Source organism: Protomyctophum parallelum (genome assembly GCF_964188405.1).
Source record: "Protomyctophum parallelum genome assembly, chromosome: 17".
NCBI lineage: Eukaryota > Metazoa > Chordata > Actinopteri > Myctophiformes > Myctophidae > Protomyctophum > Protomyctophum parallelum.
Window position 1 is genome coordinate 18,490,016 of NC_139719.1, and position 20,062 is coordinate 18,510,077.

At 43.5% G+C, this 20,062-nt stretch overlaps 1 protein-coding gene across 4 annotated transcripts in view; it reads right to left on the reverse strand.

Moving 5' to 3' along the window:
- prkg1 (protein kinase cGMP-dependent 1) overlaps window positions 1-20,062 on the reverse strand; it is a gene marked incomplete at its 5' end in the record, with an annotated part of 166,610 nt that overhangs the window by 9,974 nt on the left and 136,574 nt on the right. For 3 of the 4 annotated variants that reach the window (XM_083786860.1, XM_083786859.1, XM_083786858.1), the window contains one exon: window positions 171-267. In XM_083786860.1, the coding sequence (XP_083642986.1) occupies window positions 171-267 (97 nt within the window). Of the gene's footprint in view, window positions 1-170; window positions 268-1,560; window positions 2,721-20,062 lie in introns of those variants that run through there. The other variant, XM_083786861.1, reaches the window with a different exon arrangement.

Here is a 20,062-nt window from a genome sequence, read left to right on the forward strand (position 1 = left end):
GAATCGAACGCACATCCAACCTGATTCCAAGATGGCCTCCTGAGCAACTGCCGGGCCGCAATAGATCGAGATGGATCTATTACATTACAGGATGGACAGAGACACCGAAAGACAGATTAAACAGACAAAGACTGTCAGTGAAACGAAAGTGAAAACATGCATCGTCGTACCAGTTCGACGCGCCCGAAGCCTCCGACTCCCAGCGTGTCGATGATGTTGAAATCCACCAGCCGCAGGTTGGAGAAGAAGGCGTTCTCCGCCTCGTACCTGCATGCGAACACACAAAAACATCACACATCATCATTTTACTTTATTATTTACGGTCAATGTACTCTTTTTGCACGATAGCTTCCATTTCGTTTTCGTCAGTGAAAAAAAGGTAGTCGACGAACATTTTTTGTCATAGAATTAGTCGACGGAATCAACACTGGTGAATTCTGGAAATGGTTAAAAAAAAAAGCACGTTCCAGTGCATTCAGATGAGTTATTTTTATTCACAATTTTATGCGTTAACTGCTTGAACCCCAACCCCAACCCCACCCCCCCTTATTCTCGGCATTCGCCAGAAATAGCCGATTTACAAGCACACTGCAGCGCTCGTAAAATTGGCTATTTCTGGCCGAAGAGATTCGCTCTGGAAGTAAACAAGAGCAGAGGAAGAGAGACGTATACAGTCAGTCGGACACTCGGGTCTGTTTCTCTCCATCAGAAGAATAGAGGATTTCAGTGGTTAAATATGAATATATAAATCACTTTCAACCCTATTCTGGGAGTGTCATTATTCACAACACGTTGCATCGCTAGTGGCATATGGCGAAGTAGAATAGGGCATTAATTAGTGAAAGAAAAGAGAGAGAGAGAGAGAGAGAGAGAGAGAGAGAGAGAGAGAGAGAGAGAGAGAGAGAGAGAGAGAGAGAGAGAGAGAGAGAGAGAGATGTTGTAAAAATTGACCCAGGTGGTGAGACAGATTCAAAGTGGTCACTAACTGGTTTAAAGAGCAGCACAAATCCAATTAGCATCCTATCCAGATTGGAGTCGCATTGTTTGTACGCAGTCTGAACAGCACATAATAACTTCTACACGGACACTGAGTTTTTGCAAATCAGATTCTATACCACATTCCTACAGCCTCGTTTGAGACTGCGTCAAACTCCAATAATCTAGACTAGGAGACCATGATTTGGGGCTGCCATGCAGTCTGTGTCCACAATCGACAGGCAGCCCTGAGGTTGACTGACCTCAGGGGGGTGGGGGGGTGGGGATAGGTCATTTTCCGTTGTAGCGCCCACACTGTGGAATGAACTTCCACCTCATGTAGAGCTTCTCAAACCCTTGCCTGTGTTTAAATCACGTCTGAAAACTCACTTGTACTCCCTGGTGTTCGAACATGCTGACTAAGAGTCGATGCTTCCATTGCATTTTGTCTTTATATGTTGCCCTGTTTTTGTATTGTTGTATTTCGCCCTTCGGTATTTTAGTATTCTTTTTTTGTACAGCACTTTGTTTCAACTCTGTTGTGTTATAAGTATAAATAAAGTGGATTGCATTGGAGAGTCGTACCTGCAGCATTTGACCACCTTGAAGAAGGGGAACTTCTTGGAGGTGTGAACGGAGTAGGAGACGACGGGGCAGGGAGGAGGCGGCGATGAGGAGGAGGCCTCCCTGCGCCTCCTCAGTGGGACGGGGAGTAAATCTCTCATGGCAACGTATACTCTCCGTCAGTCCCACGCGGGTATATGAGCGGACAGCAGGACTCGCTCGTCAGCCGGTGTATAGGGACGGGGCCGTGTATATTCTACTGTAGCTGCGGCACGGTCGTTCTGTATACACCTCAAGGAATGTTCAGGTCCTCTAAAAACGTGGCTCTATACAAGAGAAAAGGACGGCCGGAAGTCGCTCAGTGTGACTGACCGTATATACATGCAGCTCGATCCGTTTTCCGAACGACACTTTTAAAACGTTAAAGCGCGTCACGCGGAACGATGTGGTCAAAGAGCACAGCCCAGCTTCTCTGACAGCCAGCAGGCCTGGTCAGCTGCGTGGATACTTCAGCTCGTGTATGTATCATATAATAATAATAAAAATAAAATAAAAAACTAGGTGATATTCGAATGGTCAATTGACTAATGGGCATCCGGTGGGGGTCTCCTTCTTGGGGGGGGGGGGGGGTTTCACGAGAAGGTTCTGCAGAGCGTCTCAAACGAGGATCTCTGTCTCCATTTCCACTTCACATAGTGGGGGCAGGGGAGGGTCTCGGCTAGGGGTCCAAGGGACTGCGGTGGTGGTCCGAGGTGATGTGGGTGAGCCAGCTCCCCGGACGGTGTCTGCATGTATAGTCGGCAGGTCCCCAAAATGAACGGTATGCTGTCAGAATCCACAGTGGAATGCCTCTGAGCAAGTCATCGTGTCCGAGAACAACAAAAAATAGATCTTAAGAGGGAAACCCGTGGTGGTTTCTCGTGTTATCTGGTCGATTATATGTCGGCCGTGTGCCGTCTGCACAAAGACAGAATGCAGACACTGAAGCATACAACCTTCAATTACTTTTCCCAGAAGATTGAACTGCTCTCAAGTCCCATCACAATATGTTCCAGTCAATACAAAATGCATGGACAGCTTCAGAGTCTGTCCAGAAGTAAATCACCAAAGAGAAGAGAGAGAGGGACTCCTGGAGTTTCCCCACTTGAAGACAGTCCAAACCAAGTGGTTCAAAACCCCAGCTGGGCCAGTCCTCCAGACACTGAGACGCAGTGACCATGCAAGCACTTCAAGAACAGAAACCGTTTCGGGGAGTTCCTTCTCCGTGCCAAAACAGAGCACAGTTTCCCCTCAGTCAGTGCCACTGCACATATATATATAACACTACACGCTGACTGCACAGAGAGAGAGCCCTAGCGCGTGGCTGGCAGTATTTTTAGCACGTGGACAAGTTGCTCAGAGGCCCATGGTCGTTAACCGTCTCCCCCACATTTACACACTGCTGCTGCTGCTACTACAGGGGTGCGTGCGACTACTCATCATTTTCTAAATGTTGCGCCCTGAGATTCTGTACCGATAATACATTTACTCATGGGTCTAAATGGGTGAAGGTAACCCTGGAAACGTTTAGGGGTCCAATATTGTGATTGGTGACTTTAGAGCATACATGGGCAACACTTAATGCTGCCCTCAGGTTAATATCAGAATACCGAATACTGATATATTATTGATTTCAGCTGTTACAATTCCAAACATGCAAACATGACCTGCTTTTGTATGTCCAATGTGTTTGGATTTAGTTCATAAAGTTAACATAACTATAACTAAATCCATTTGAAAAAAAAAAAAAAAAGGTTATTTACTTATTTTTCAGGATTCCAATAAAGAAAATGGCCAATTTCTTTTCAGGATTTCAATTCAAATATAGCAAAAAGATTGCTGATCTACAGGCTCGAAACGCGTCGCACTGTAGATCGGCTATTTTGGCCACGACAGTAATATGCAATGTGGCCCTCTGGAGTGAGTGTGGAAATATAGTGGCCCTCGCCATCGTCAAAGTTGCCCACCTCTGCTTTAGAGCAAGTCTCAATGTTGAAGTGATATAATATTACATGTAGAATGGAAACTGACCATGACAACCACCGGCTGGTTGTTTTTCTGTTTACCATTTCCATAGCAACACACGCCCACTGTCCAGTAGTGTGAAGTGATGGACAGACAGACAGAGACACCTGGTGTGTGTGTGTGTGTGTGTGTGTGTGTGTGTGTGTGTGTGTGTGTGCATGCTCTGTCCTGTCTACTATGCTATAAGAGGAAACCTGACACATCACCACCTGACATGAGATTCACAGACAGCAAGAGAGAGGCCAAAGGTGTGATGATAAATGTGTTTAGAGAATTTTAGGTGATTACGGTGATGCCTACTACTACATATACTCTCTCTCTGTCACTCTTGCACATACGCGTGCGCGTGCGCGCGCGCACACGCACACACACACACACACACACACACACACACACACACACACACACACACACACACACACACACACTATGTTTTTATTACTCTACTAGGCTATACTATTTAGACAGATGATAGATATAGGTTCTTGATTTACTATGATCCTAGATTACTATGTCTATGCATTTCACATTACCTTGTGTAAGTGTTTCCCTTGCTTACTGGAAGTCCCTCTGGTTTAAGAGTGTCTGTTAAAACACCCCGAAACGCCCGCAGGGATATTTAGTGCCATTAAATCAGAGCAGCCCAGCGATTTGCTGCACATTTCAAAATGCACCAGGCGACATCTTGGATGTAGCTGAAGTAGCTAGATGTAGCCATGTAGATCTCATCCACTAAAATGGGTGGATGAGAGCGATGCGCTCGGTTATGATATTATTAATGTTCCGTCCTGTGTTTAACCTCCGTCCTGAACACTGAGCGTAACTATTTGATATCGGAGACCTCTGTTTATGCCACTCAGGGTGTTAATGCCAAAATTGTAAATTGTACTTTTGAGGATGACACCATTTTAAGACTGATTTTATAAATACAGTTTTTTAGCAAAACATGTTTGGCTTCGAAGCTCGATCTTTTTTCTCTCTTTTCGGTGGACAACACAGGCATAATAGCTAATTAAAATCAGCCTATACCCTAAGCTCTAATCCTAACCTGAATATTTTCCCAACTGTAACCCTATAACTGCTCAAATCTTTGGAAATAGCAGATGTACAAGCTCACAATGCGTTGTATCACGACGCATTGTGAGCTTGTAGATCTGCTATTTTCAATCATTCCAGTGTAAATATCATGAATTCTACACATTCAACACTGGTTCATTTTTGGAAACAGACCTTCAAAATCGCTTCCAAATCTGTCAAGGCCTGCCATATGCGCTGGAAAAATATGTGCGTGGCATTTATTTTTTAAAACAACATTTTATCATATAGGAAAACTATTGGTGGAGAGGTTTGTCCAACCCATGTTATGCTTAGCTGTAATTGGACCATAGCAGTTTGGGAAGGGGCTTAGCTATAGGTCAATTGAGAAAGGCACACTTTTGTGCGCGCAGAACTTTCTGCGCCAGTTCAGGTGGTGAAGTCACACAGTGTGTGTGTGTGTGTGTGTGTGTGTCTGTGTGTCTCACTCAGGCACACGATATTCACGGAAAAACAATAACAACAACAACACGCGCACGTGCTGCGTTAATAATAATAATTGTAGCGCTTTTCTATGCTATGCCTACTCAAAGTGCCAGTGTTGTTTTTGGCAGCTAATTTCTATTTTAGTTTAGTCATAGTCTTTGGACTGAAACTTAATTTAGTTTTAGTCACATTTTAGTCACCTGGAATGTCTTAGTGTTAGTCTAGTTTTAGTCGACTAAATGTCATAAGATTTTAGTCGTCTAAATCTACAGTTGATTTAGTCGACTAAAATGTATTTTGGCGGGTCTTGATGCCGTCGTAATGAGTGTTTTTACACTTGCTGAAAATAGCCGATCTACTTGTAGATCAGCTATTTTCAGCATGCAACCAAGTGTAAAATGACTTACACTGGATCTCTTGTCCACTAGTCCCTTCCTAACATTTTAGTCTAGTTTTTATTTGTCAACGAAATTGTCAGTATATTTAGTCTTAGTTATCGTAGCTTAGTTTTCATTTAGTTTCCATTTGTTTTTGTCAGTGAAAAAAGGTAGTCGACGAACATTTTTCGCCTTAGTTTTAGTCGACGAAAACAACACTGCAAAGCGCTTTCCAATGGTTCATTCTTCATACATTGGGAGGTGAAGCGGCGAACAGTCGACGCCAGCGTCATCACTTCCCACTGACCGACTCATTGGAGGCAATGTGGGGTTCAGTGTCTTGCCCAAGGACACTTCCACATGTGGACAGGAGGGCCCAGGGATCATTGGACGACCTGCTCTACCTCCTGAGCTCCAGCCGCCCACAGCCGCCACAAGGCGCACACGCACGCATGCACGCACACACACACACGCACACACACACACACACACACACACACACACACACACACACACACACACACACACACACACACACACACACACACACACACACACACGCACACACACACACACACTCTGTGCCTTGTGATGACACCAACGATACCAGGTTGTCGGTTTCTATTCCCCCGACTAGCAGAACGTACACAGCAAGACACTATCTGATCTGATCAGCGGACAGCCGCTTCATCCATATCCCTGTGTGTGTGTGTGTGCCACGCACGCACGTCCGCTTCAGACAAATCCACCCTGCATCTCTTAAATACCATACCACAGTGATTAGCGAGCTTCTCTGTGTGTGTGTGTGTGTGTGTCCGTGTCCATACAGCTGTCATAACACGTATTAACCCCCCCCCCCAGTACAGGGACCGTTGCCCACGGCAACATGGGAGAATGAAAGAGCGTATTTAACCTGCGTGGTTTTACAAGGCCTCTGTCAGCAGGCTGCGTGACACACGCGCACACGCACGCTCGCGCGCACACGCACACACACACACACACACACACACACACACACACACACACACACACACACACACACACACACACACACACACACACACACACACACACACACACACACACACACACACACACACACACACACACACACACACACACTCACAGTTTATACACAACTTTACAGAGCAGTGATGGAGAAAAGTATCAATACTGCAATGTGGAACTATACTCCGTTAGTAAGTAAAAGTCCGGAAGTCAAACTGTACTTGAGTAAAAAGCACAAAAGTATTGGTATCAAAATGTACTTAAAGTATACCAAAAGTATTACAAAAAATCACACCCGTGTGAACCGAGTGGTGCAACTCCCCTCTCCCCCCCCGCCCCTCCTCTCTCTCACATTAAGGCAACTGTCTGTCAGCACTGTCTCTCTCTCTCTGTTTCTGCATGGCACAACAGCGCCACCTACTGGTACTCATACTGGTGCTCACACATACATAGGTGGGTGGGTTAACGTCACATACATAGGTGAACGTCACGGACATTGCTGGTTGTAGGAGTGGTTGCACCACTCAAAAAAAGAAAAGAAAAAAAGGGGGGCACGGTGGCGCTTAAAAGCGACCGGCCGTCTACCTCGCTAGATCCATTCCTTTCCAATGGATGCGCTCCAACGTCCGCCCCGTTCCTACCAGTAAACATCAACCGAAATCATTTCTCTCCAATCTAATATCTCCCCCCGTCCGAGTTCTTTCCAATCAAAAAGCTTATTCTTCTCTTACAGTAAAGGCAAGTATCGTGACTTCTTCAATTACGTTTGTAATTCAATTGTTGATCGTCTTCAGCGTGCAAATCAGTACCGCACAATAATAACAAACAGTGGTGTCGTTACGATCCATAATGCAGAGGGTTAATGCTTTAATTGTAAATACATTTTATAGTAGATCCTATATAATGTGGATCAGTGGCTCCCAAAATTATTCATGGCAAGGACCCCCCAAATTTACACTCGTTAGCCCCGCGGACCCCCATTAAAAAAATATATGCCAGGGACCTCCATAAGAGAAGATGTTTAAGGCTCATACACTCCAGTTCACTCCAATCTATCTATCACCTAAAACGGTGATAAGAGTTGATCATCATACTCGCGGTGATGTCCTTAAGGATTGACCCTGCCTCCCTGTGGTTTACCCAACTTCTAGACCAATCAGTGAACGGGGGTGATAGCTCCAGAGAGTTGAAAAGACTTGTCTGATAGTAAAAACAGAGAGATGGGTCTGTGTCCGCGGTGATAGCTGATCTTCACCGCGACTGACGTAATGGTGTAGTTTTCCAACCCTTTAAAAACTACACCGCGGTGATAACTTATCACCAAAAACTGGAGTATATATGAGCCTTTACAGTTGCTAGAAGTGATTTTCAACCAGTTTAATTTCAAGGACGCCCTTGCCATGCATTAGTCTACGGACCCCATTGAATGTCATTTCTATCTCTGAGACCCCCAATTCATGTTGTAAAATCAATGTTAATTTAACTCTTGAGAGTGTACAAATGGAACCAATGGAACCATAAAGGTCCATTTGGTTCCACACTATCATTTAGCTGGGGACCCCCTGGGAACTCCCTGTTACTGTCCCGTTAGTGTTATATCTGCAACATTTACCTTGCAACGTTTTAAGGAGCGAAAGTCACACCAATAAACATATTGACCATATAAAACATTACATATAGTGCAACACTATATTTATTTTGGAGGCCTTTGTGGGTTCCACTCTGCAAAGGTAATCTTAATCAAATGAACCCTAGAATCCCTATCCTGGGCATATTATAATATCGGCAAACATTTGCTGAAAATAGCAGATCTACAAGCTCACAACATATCGCAGTGAAACATTTTGTGAGCTATATCAGCCATTTTATATGAATAGACTTAGTAGAGTATAACGGAGGTCCTCTTAATCTTAATCTTATGTTACAGGACTTTGGAAGTATACGTGCATATGTCAGGGGATTCACAGTAAAACATTATAATTATATTGTTGTTGTGACAACATAGTAAATGGCTAACAAAATGCAAAATGAATTGTTGCTAATCAATTATCACTCATAATGTTTGTACTTTTCTATTGTAGGCTGTGGATGAGCATCAACGCATCATCTACCTTCTGTCCATCAAAGACTGTCTAATGTCCACCCCACTCTTCCTCCTATATCATCATCACCTGCTGTCCATCAAAGACTGTCTAATGTCCACCCCACTCTTCCTCCTATATCATCATCACCTGCTGTCCATCAAAGACTGTCTAATGTCCACCCCACTCTTCCTCCTAGAGTCCTATATCATCATCTACCTGCTGTCCATCAAAGACTGTCTAATGTCCACCCCACTCTTCCTCCTATATCATCATCTACCTGCTGTCCATCAAAGACTGTCTAATGCGTTCCAAATGAAGCTGGCAGGGAACACTGCCCAATTAACACAAGGTAACCAAAACTACAGGTGCCCTGGTGTGGCTGCTCTGAAGCCTGCCTGAGGAGGAATGGAGAGACCAGAACATTAACACAGCAGGTGCTTTAGTGTTTGGGGAGGACACTGGCCAGGTGTCTCCCCTTCTGCAGATTGCCAGCTCCGCCCTCCCAATCCAGCACTGCAAAGGGATTGGGTTAAGCACGCCTGACACAGAACAGCATGCACATTCCTTAAAGGTACAGGGGCCGTCACACTCCTATATCATCATCTACCTGCTGTCCATCAAAGACTGTCTAATAATGAATTGCATTTTTATGGCGCTTTTCTATGCACTACATGCCTACTCAAAGCGCTTACAATGGTTCATTCATTCATACATTGGGAGGTGAAGCGGCGAACAGTCGACGCCAGTGTCCTCACTTCCCACCCCCAATCCAACCCTTGATGCTGAGTGTCAAGCAGGGAGGCACTGGGTCCCATTTGTAGAGTCTTTGGTATGACCCGGCCGGGGATCGAACCCCGACCTCCCAGTCTCACTCTAACCACAAGGCCACTGAGCTGGTCTAATGTCCACCCCACTCTTCCTCCTATATCATCATCACCTGCTGTCCATCAAAGACTGTCTAATGTCCACCCCACTCTTCCTCCTGTATCATCATCTACCTGCTGTCCATCAAAGACTGTCTAATGTCCACCCCACTCTTCCTCCTGTATCATCATCTACCTGCTGTCCATCAAAGACTGTCTAATGTCCACCCCACTCTTCCTCCTGTATCATCATCTACCTGCTGTCCATCAAAGACTGTCTAATGTCCACCCCAAAGCCTCAGTTGCTGTTTTCCAAGACCGTCACAGGGTTTCCAACTAACAGTGACTATATAGCTTACACTACAGTCTATGAGGGCTTAAAGTCTAGGGGTGCCTCAGAATACTTTGATAATATTTGGAATTGATCAATGTCACATCAGTTTAACTACCCTCTAGGTTAAACTGTTCTTTTTCAGTGTTTTGTCTCTTCACCAAAAATGGCAGATCTACAAGCTCACATGTTGAGCTTGTAGATCTGCTATTGTTGGTGAATGTTCCCCCCAGAATAGGAATGCTGGGGTTTAAGTGGTACGACTGTCCTAATGCAAACATTCTCTCCAGTGTTCCTCGTGACACACTGTATTTTGGGGAGAAAGGATAACATATTTACGTACAGTTGTCATATGATAAAAGGTGCTATAAAGTAACAGCGTAATTCATGGATTTCACCGTGGATGAAAAAGTTATTTACAGGGGTGACCTAGCTGTGCCAAAAATGCTTGAGTCATATCAATTATACATGTCACAATGTTGAATACCCTGTGGTGTTTGAAATGTATTGATTAAAAGTATATTTACTTTTCATGCAGTTGAATACTTAACTTTTTTTCTTTTACTTAATGAAAAATGATATACTGCTCAAGGATCTAAATCCCTTCAATGTGTAACAGAGCATGCATTCTGTAACGTTACTGTTCAATGAGTTATTTGCCATCTTGTTTGATCCCCGTTGGAGGGGAGATAAGTTCAGGTGTCATAATATTCAAGATGTTCATTACATCTCATACAGAGTAAGATTAAATAAAACATAAAGTGTGTAGATGTATCAATGACATTCTGATCTGCATTTGCAGTTGAGTTGGAGTAAGTGAAAGAGAATGTACCGTGAATATATATATATATACATTAATATACTATATACTGTAGTGTGTACTGTACATCTATCACCAGCGAATATATGAATAGAAAAATAATGTACAGTATATAACAAAATACACACATAAATGGATGCACCTGGGACGTATCCTCAGTGATGTATCCCAAGGTCATCGGGGTTTCGGGTCTCGCAACATCATACCCCTCACTCAGGTGACCCAGCCGGGAGTGATCAAGTCCCGACTTACATCCCAGTAGCTACCCTCGATAAGTCCCATTAGGGAAAAAACAGGGCCACACAATCCGTTCCTCCTGAACTACTCTGCCGGGACTGGGAGGTATCATTCTGGCACATGGAAGGACTAGGCTCTGTGGGTTGACACCTGTCCGGGCCCCTCCTACGTCTCACCAGGTCCACTCCTGCTCTCACCAGGTCAGGCCCTGTGCGTTGCACCAGACTCCCAGCACCAGGCACTTTATTCAGGAATGGTGGATTCTCAAGCCGCAACGGTTCCGCAGGCTCCACCTTGCCCTTGGTGGTGCCGCAGACTCCGCTTGAGGCTTGCATGGCCCTCCTAAAGGCCTCACCGTGTACATACACTGTACACTACAGTGACTGTAGTGTGTACTGTACATATATCACAATATATGAATTGTTCTACAATTTATTCACAAAGTATGAATGAAGTAGTCTCAAGGGTTATTCTTAACAGGCTTCTGTCAAAGTTTGACAATGTAGGCCTGCCCTATACAATCACACCCATGTGAAGTGGGGGGCGCTCTTATCATCATACGTCATCATACATCATCTCATTCTGGCCAATCACAATTTTCACAATCACTTTTGTCTTCAATGTTTGTGTTTACACACAAAGCTGGACACAGGACAAATTGGTTAGGTGATGGTCCATTTGGTGCATTTAGATGGTTTAAAACCAAAAGGATGTTAATTTTTTAAAGGGATTGTGACATTAAAAAAAAGGTTTTGGAATTGTTCTTATTTTTTTAGGTTTTCTAATCTCAATTGCACCCAAAAAACATGAACTTTTAACATTCAGTAGATGTTCTGTGATCTGGTGTTTTCTGGCTCAAACAGGTGCTCTGATTTGCCGGCAGTAAGTGATGTAAGACCCTGCAAATCCCATATATGTCAATGGGATTTGCCAACACTGTTTTCACTGTGTTGGCTGTTTTCATTGTAGCTCAAAAGGCTTCCAAACCCCAAAGAAAACTTCAGACCACAGAAAATCCACTGAATGTTCAAAGTTCAGGTTTTTTGGGTGTAATTGAGGTCATGAAACCTAAAATAAAAAATAAAAATTAATGAAAATTAATGTCATAAAACCTTTAATGCATTTTTTTCCAAGGCGTAGGTGGGAATCGAACCCACGACCAGCCCTGACCTTTGAATACTCACAATTTTCATTAATCTATCGTGTATACTATAAAGAACTTGGATGAATCACCGGGGAGATGCACAAAAACAAAGGCCTTTTGCGTTTTCTGACCAGAGGAAGTGTAGCGACCAGGATTACATTAGATAATTGGCACTGGGTGAAAAAACTCGGTTGCAAAATCGTGGAATAAATATTACAGACAAAAAAAAGTATACCAAAAGTACTATGCAGAATGTCCCATTTGAAGTTTTCAAATGTGTTTATATATTGTTTGAAAATAGACGATTTACAAGCTCGCAAAGTTTTAGTCGACAAAGACAACACTGCCTTGGACCATCATTTGGAGCCCAGGTTTATTCTCGAAACGCCCCGATTTTCCGAAACCGGAAGATATGACCAAAAGATTTGCTAGAAAGCCAATAAGAAAGAGTTCCCCCCGCCCGCTTCGCTGCCTGTCTGTCATGCACTTGAAAAGCGTGCATTTTGGCACACTGGAAAGAAACAGCATGTGTTTGCCAGTAGGATTATCATGTATTCCGTGAGGGTACAGCCTTTGTCAAGTAGTAAGCTATACATGCACATAATCATCGTCATGAATGGAATACGTTTGCATATTAATTTAACCCAAGCTATCATTGTAGGCTATGCCCCGCGAGTCGGACTGCTGTGAGTGATATATGCCACGCTAATGAGAGACTGGCAAGGCAGTCATAATTATAATCACCGTGTATGGAGTGATTGATGAATGAATGCATAAAACACAATGAATGAAGGCTGGTGTGTGCAATGTGCATCGTTATATCTCTGATCTCGCCACTAATGCAGCATTTACTAAGGCGAAAGAAATGGAAAATGCCCTCCTCTCCTTTCCATGTCACACCCAGATAATTTCTTGTAGATTGGCTATTTTAGTCCAAATCCACCAGTGGAGCGTGTGCTTTCGATGCTTAACGCAGGTTGTGCAGTAAACTCCAGAGGATGTATACAGTACTATAGTTTGGAGACCTCACTGTCCATGAAAAGATTTAAACAGCGGCGTCACCGGTCCCAACTCCCGAAAATGCTAACAACAAAAATTTACCGTTATCGTAATCGAGGTATGAACATGAGCAATATCACAGCATTGCAAAAATAAAACGATATTGCGATATGACGGGTGGGGGTCGGTGGGCCAATTACACATAATCTTTGGGGTCCTCGACATGAAATAGTTTGAGAACCACTGATATAGAAACACAGGTTTCTTTTCCAGAAAGCTGTCATGATTTAGAAGACATTTTGTAGAATCTGGTCTCAGGGATTTTAAAATCCATTTCTGAATAGCAAGAGGCTATTTGCGGGTCCTTAGGCGTGGAAAAATTCGGGAACCTCCGATGACCCCCCCCTAAGCTTAAGGCATGATAAGGTAGGTGTGTGTGTGGGTGCCTGCGCGGTGTGGTCGGTGGATCATTTTCCATTAAGGGTCAGTACTTCTGTAAGAAGGGTCTTCGGGAGGTCAAGAGTACAAATACCGTGCATTCAGATGTTAAACACACAGACCGCATGCAGCTGCACTGCATATACCAAAGGCTGCACGGCCTGTACTGCAAGCTGAAGGCCACAGCTTCGAGCTCCTTTAAGCAGGGACGTGCAGAGAGTGTTACAGGGTGCAGGGGCTGAAATTCCGTAAAAAAGGGCACTTATGGACTAAAATAGCCGATCTACAGGCTCTCAACGCTATTTTCTGGGCGTGACCCCCGCACTCATTGGCTATACTGGAGATGCGGCGATGACGTGGATTTCTAAACGAATTCTTTCAGAGGAAAATGCTGCGTTCCAGATCAGGAGAGTTCCGGGGGGGGGAAAAGCATTTCTCGGGGTGTGGCGTGGAATGGAGAGGACTGCATTTGCATTTCTTTCAAATCACATTGGGCTGAAACAGTGTTGATTTCGTCAACTAAAACTAAGACAATTTTATTTCGTCGACTACCTTTTTCCCCTGACGAAAACTAAATGGAAACTAAATTAAAACTAAGCTATGATGACTAAAACTAAGACTAAATATACTGACAATTTCGTCAACAAATAAAAACTAGACTAAATGTTAGGAAGGGACTATAGTGGACAAGAGATCCAGTCATTTTACACTTGGTTGCATGCTGAAAATCCGATCTACAAAGCGACGCGTTGTGAGCTTGTAGATTTATGCCGTCGTAACACCAAAACACATTTTAGTCGACTAAATCACCCGTAGATTTAGTCGACTAAAACTAGACTAACACTAAAACATTCCAGGTGACTAAAATGTGACTAAAACTAAGTGGAAACTATTCAAGAGACTACGACTAAAACTTGCTGCCAAAAACAACACTGGGCTGAAAGGTGCTATACAAATACAGTGTATTATTATTATTTCCATGGATTGTGGAATATTGGATATTGCTGTGACCCGAGGGCCAGTTTTAAACACGCTGCGATGCATAAGTGTGCCGAAACGGCTGAAATAGCAACAGCTGGCCACGAGTTTGGAGACAATGACCCAGTTTGACCTCATCGCATACAGTTGACATCACTCACAAACACACACACACACACACACGCACACACACACACGCACACAGGCACACAGGCACACAGGCACACGCACACACACACACACAGGCACACAGGCACACAGGCACACGCACACACTCTACACTCCAGATGTACATTCAACATAACAGACACGTCCACCTGGCACAAGTCACGGTGGTGTTGTTATTGTGACCTTTGACCTCGTGGTGACCTCCGGGACCAGAGCGCTGTCAGACTGTGTTCCTGTCACCTAGCTGCCCTCGACAACCACAACAACATTTACCCATGTATCTTCTGCTCTCAAAGGGCTTAAATGGACTGCATGCATAATGGCGTCATTCTCCAAAAGCACTTTACATTGTATTTCAAGCGCACACGAGCGAGCATACGCGCGCACACACACACACACACACACACACACACACACACACACACACACACTATATTTGAATTCAAATCCTGCATTGGGATGACGAGAGGGAGTGAGAGCAGGGTTTAATATCCCAGGATTGTGTGCACAAACTCACCACACATGCAAACACACCAAACTACTCGTCGGGAGCCATTGGAGGTTCAGCTAGCTAGTGCCTTGCTCGAGGACATGCAGCTATAGGAGGAGGAGCCGGGGATCAAAGCAGGAACCTTCCAACTCAAAGAAGGCCGCCCTACTTCCTGAGCCACCGCTGCTCCCCTAAAGTGCAAAACACGCTGCCTGCACCGTTGAGAAGTTGGTGGAAAGTTACCAGTGGCGTGCACAGATAGACACTAGGGGGTGCTAGAGCACCCTCTTCCCTTTTGGCAATGTGATCTTTTGAAGAAAAAACAAAGAAAACATGTTTTTGTTTTTGGGTTTTTTGTACAGTGTACACTGTACAGTATGTGGAACTAATATATTATTTACTCCCCACAATCTATAAATCTCACACTATTAAGGCAACCGGCCGGTTCCATGCGCTGCACAAGGTGCCCTTTTTTCACTTGAGCACCTGCCCCTCTAAATGTATGTGCACGCCACTGGAAGTTACAGTACTAAACATTAAAGATGGAGTGCCGTGATTCTTTTCCCACCCTAAAACATGATCATCAGTTCATGTGCTATATATAAGGAGGTATCGTTTTTTCAAAAAAGTGTACAGTATTTGTTAAAATGTTGTTTTTATGTGGGCACGCCCACCAGTTCATTAAGTATGCCTGGTTTGCCTGGTGGGTGGTGATCCACCTGAACTGAAGCCGCACCCACAGCTGTAGTTGTATGATAAAGGGGGAGGGGTTAGGGGAGGGGCTGATAATGTGATGTCACTATATTACTGTTTATTTCATTGGCCCGTTTGACTGTCAAGGGTTCAGCCTCCAGGAAGAAACCCTAAATACAAAGTTAATACACCATTGCACATAAAAACGACTCAGGGTGAAGTACTGTCACCTCATAGACACATGAAAAACTGGAAAAATACAAAAATGGTGGCACTCCATCTTTAACATTCAAGTACTGTACTTACTGTAAGTAACTTACTTACTTTTACTTTACAATTTACAATACTTTTACTTCTACTCCACTACATCCCAGATCCATATATGGTACTTTTACTCCACTACATTGAGTTGAAAACTTTTGTTAGTACTTTGTAGATTTGTATTGTTATTACAAAACACACATTAACGACTTAATTTCGGCCATTTGAAAATAGCCGATCTACAAAGCTCACAAATCACCACGCGTCAAAAGATTTTTCACACATTTGGAAATTTGAAACGGGACAGTCTGTATAATGAGCACTTTTAGTTTTCAGTAAAGTAAAAAATAGTAACAATTGTGAGTATAGGCAAGAAGGAAAAATATATGCACATCCCACGGGTTTATACGGTGCTGGACCCAAACAATAATCAAATGAAGAAAAAAAGGAATGTCTTCTTCCTAGGCTCTACCTTTTCCACCACTGTTGAGAACACAGGGTGGGACATATCGTCATGTCCTGAGTGCTCCATTCAACTCCATTCCTCCAGTGACTTGCCGTCCAGAGCTATACGCCTCAGAAGGCATTCTCTTGTTTAGAGAGGGTTTTATAATGAGTCCATTGTGCTTCGACAACAACAACAGCTTGGGACTATTCTTGGTCTGCAGGTTGCAAATATCAATGACAATCCCATATGCAAAAAAAAAAAAGAAAAAAATAATGACACCTGCGACACCACGACGGGGTCGTGCCGAGACAATAACGGGGGCGGCTGGGTTTGTTTTGACACGCGCCCGTTCACCAATCACCAGGCAGTATAATGAGTCTATTTCTTTATTTATAATGTGTTTTATAGTCATCACCATATTATTTAGTCGGGGGAACATTTTCACAGCAGTCATTTGGAGGGGCATACACAGCTGAAGGCAATAACAATAATTGTGGATATCTGTCAAAAGGGCCGCTGTGAAGATTGTGCTATTAAGAGTTTTTTTTAAAGCTCAGTGTTAACCATTTGTTAACACTTGTTAACCATTTGTTATTTCCTCTTAAAAAAATTATAAAAAATAAAGAAAGTGAAAGTGGTTAGGTCTGTGGCTTTTATGAATATTTATCCAAGAGCTGGTGAACGAACTAATAATGACTGGATCCGACAGAAACACTTTCTGACAAGCAGCGGTTTTCCAGCTTATGTTAATAACAAGGGCCAGTTCATAACAGTAGGAGGCACAACGTGGAACTAGTGTTGATGTCAGAAATGTTTTATTCAGTTTTAATAAGCAATAATTTGTCAACATTTTAATTTATTGGTATTCAGACAGCCAGCAATGAGTAAAACACTCCCAATTTTATTTTTGTCTCTGTGACACATCTAGGGGCCACAATCTGCATTCAAAGATGTTCCTAGAAGCTTTGTCATTGGTCGAAAAGAAACCTGGTCGAAATCGACTAACCAATCAGGAAGTAGACAGGCAAATCGACCAATGACAAAGCTTCTAGGAAAATATTTGAATGCAGATTGTGGCCCCTAGATGTGTCACAGAGACTTTAAGTCATAGTCTTTTGAATAAAATTCTATTAAAGAGTGCCACAATTTTTTTTATTTTTCCAGTTATTCATGTGTCTGAGGTGACAGTAATTCATTAGACACCCTGGAGTCGTTTTTATGTGCAATGGTGTATTAACTTTGTATTTAGGGTTTCTGGTTTTTCTGGTTTCTGGTTTAGGGCCAATGAAATAAACAGTAATATCGTGACATCACACTATCAGCCCCTCCCCCTTATCATACAACTACAGCTGTGGGTGCGGCTTCAGTTCAGGTGGATCACCACCCACCAGGCAAACCAGGAATACTTAATGAACTGGTGCGTGGCCACATAAAAACATTTTAAATACTGTACACTTTTTTGAAAATCATGTTTTAGGGTGGAAAAAAATCAAGGCACTCCATCTTTAAGCTTTTTTTTTTTTAACTTTTTTTTTTATTCTTTCCTTTTTTTGAGAGTAAGCAGGTTCTCTTGGGCATCACTGTACAATATAATTGTTACATTTCAATTGTTAACATTCAGAATGCACATAATTTCCTTTCTCACACATATACAATAGGTCATTCATCAAATATCCATTACTGTGTATAGTATCCGTTTCTACCAGTATTTGTATGATTTCTTTATTATTGGTTTTCTCTATCAATTAACTTATCTTAATTGGGTTCTGTAGTCCGTTAACATTGAGTCTAATACTCGTCTCATTATAACCTGTGATGTACAAATATTGTCATTGTGAACCCAAGGCAGCTTTAACTTCTCATCATTATATACATTAATATAAAGCTTTGAATTAAGAAATAAAAACATATAAACAAAGACATGACTTCCAGCTCGAGGTTTCTTTCATAAAGCAATACCTCATGAGTGGAAAGGTAATCCCCTGGGTCACAGGAGGCCCTTCCAACACTAACTGTCTGCTAAAAAAGCAGAAACTAGTGTACAGTGATATGACATCTGTCGAGCCCCAGCTTGGCCTCCCAGACAGCAGGTCTGTATTAACATCGAATATCTGAGTATAAAACAACCTATCAGACAGGTATTTAGTATTCAGTCCAGTATATGTCCAAACAAAGGTAGTATTATGAAAATAAAATATAAAAAACAAAGGTGAACATCCTATTCTGAGATCAAAGATACCTCCCAATGCTTCACCATCGTAGATTAATCGGCTTTATGAGTTACGGTGATGTCGTCATCTGGTGGTGGTGGAGGGTTTGGTGGTGGGGGAGTTGCGGTCCGGCGGAATTCCTGGAGCCTCCGTGTTGCCCTTCGTAGTGCGTCTTGGTCAAGTGGTGTCCTCTTCCCCGCCTCCACCCAGGATGATTTCCTCAGCTTCGCCAGGTTATATGCGGTGGTAGTTGTAGGGGTGGAGATAGTAGTGGGTCGAAGGTTTTCCTCTTCCTCGGTGCTCATGATCCCCCTCTTCTTCAAATCCTCTCTTGCTTCCTCCATGCTGTTGTAAGTGGTGCTGGTTCCCACGGGGCGACCAGCCCCATCATAGAACACACGTAGTTTTGTCAAGGGGGGGGGGGGGTGTGGAAGGCAATTCCTTTATTTTTAAGGAGCAAGCGGATCGGGGCATACGCGGCTCTCTTCTTCTGTATTTCTTGAGGGTAGTCATTATCAAAATACACTCTTTTGCCATTCAGTAGGACAGTCTTTTTCTTCCATGCTGTATTACGTACCAGCTCTTTGGTCTTGTCCTCCAGAAAGCACATGATGATTGAACGGGGGGTGGCGGTCGGTGGTGGCTTGGGAATGAAGGATCTGTGGCAGCGCTGTATGCCCAGGTCAATGTACAGTGCTAACTCAGTTTTGATAAAGATATTAATGAACCCCATCATGTTATTCCCCTCGCTGTCCTCTGCTACATTGTATAAATGCAGGGTCTGCCGTCGAGACCTCGTTTCTAAGTCCAATACCTTCTCTTGCAATCTCTCGTGGTCTTGTAGTAGTGAAATCATTAATTGTTTGGCGTCTGAGCTCCAATCCTCGACGCTCGCCACCCGCCGCTCTGTCTGTTCTGCGTTGTCCACGGTGCTTTGTAGGTCAGTGACAAGCCTAGTCAGTTTGTTGTTGAAGTCTGCTTTGAGGTCTGCCATGTCTTTGCGCATTTGCTCGAAAAGAGATTCTTTAAAGCCCTCCAACTCCTTCCTAACTTCGGTCCTCATGGCTTTTATATCTGCGTGTATCGCCTCCATGCTTGCTTGTAGGCACGCCATGGCGTTTCGCCCTGGTGCGTTTAGCCTCGTGTCCACGTTGCCGTCGCAACTCTTCTCCGTTGTTTGTTTATCTTTCTTTTCTGATCTGGTGGTCTTTTTACCACTTTTAGTCTTTCGTTTGTCTCCCCCTTCCATTTTTGTGTTTATATTTCGGGATATAGTTCGTTTTAGGGGAAATAAAGTAGACCTTGTTGGGAGCTGTTGTTCTATGCTGCCGCTGTCTTTGGTGTCATACCGGAAGTCTCCATCTTTAAGCTTTATCATATTTCAGTCAC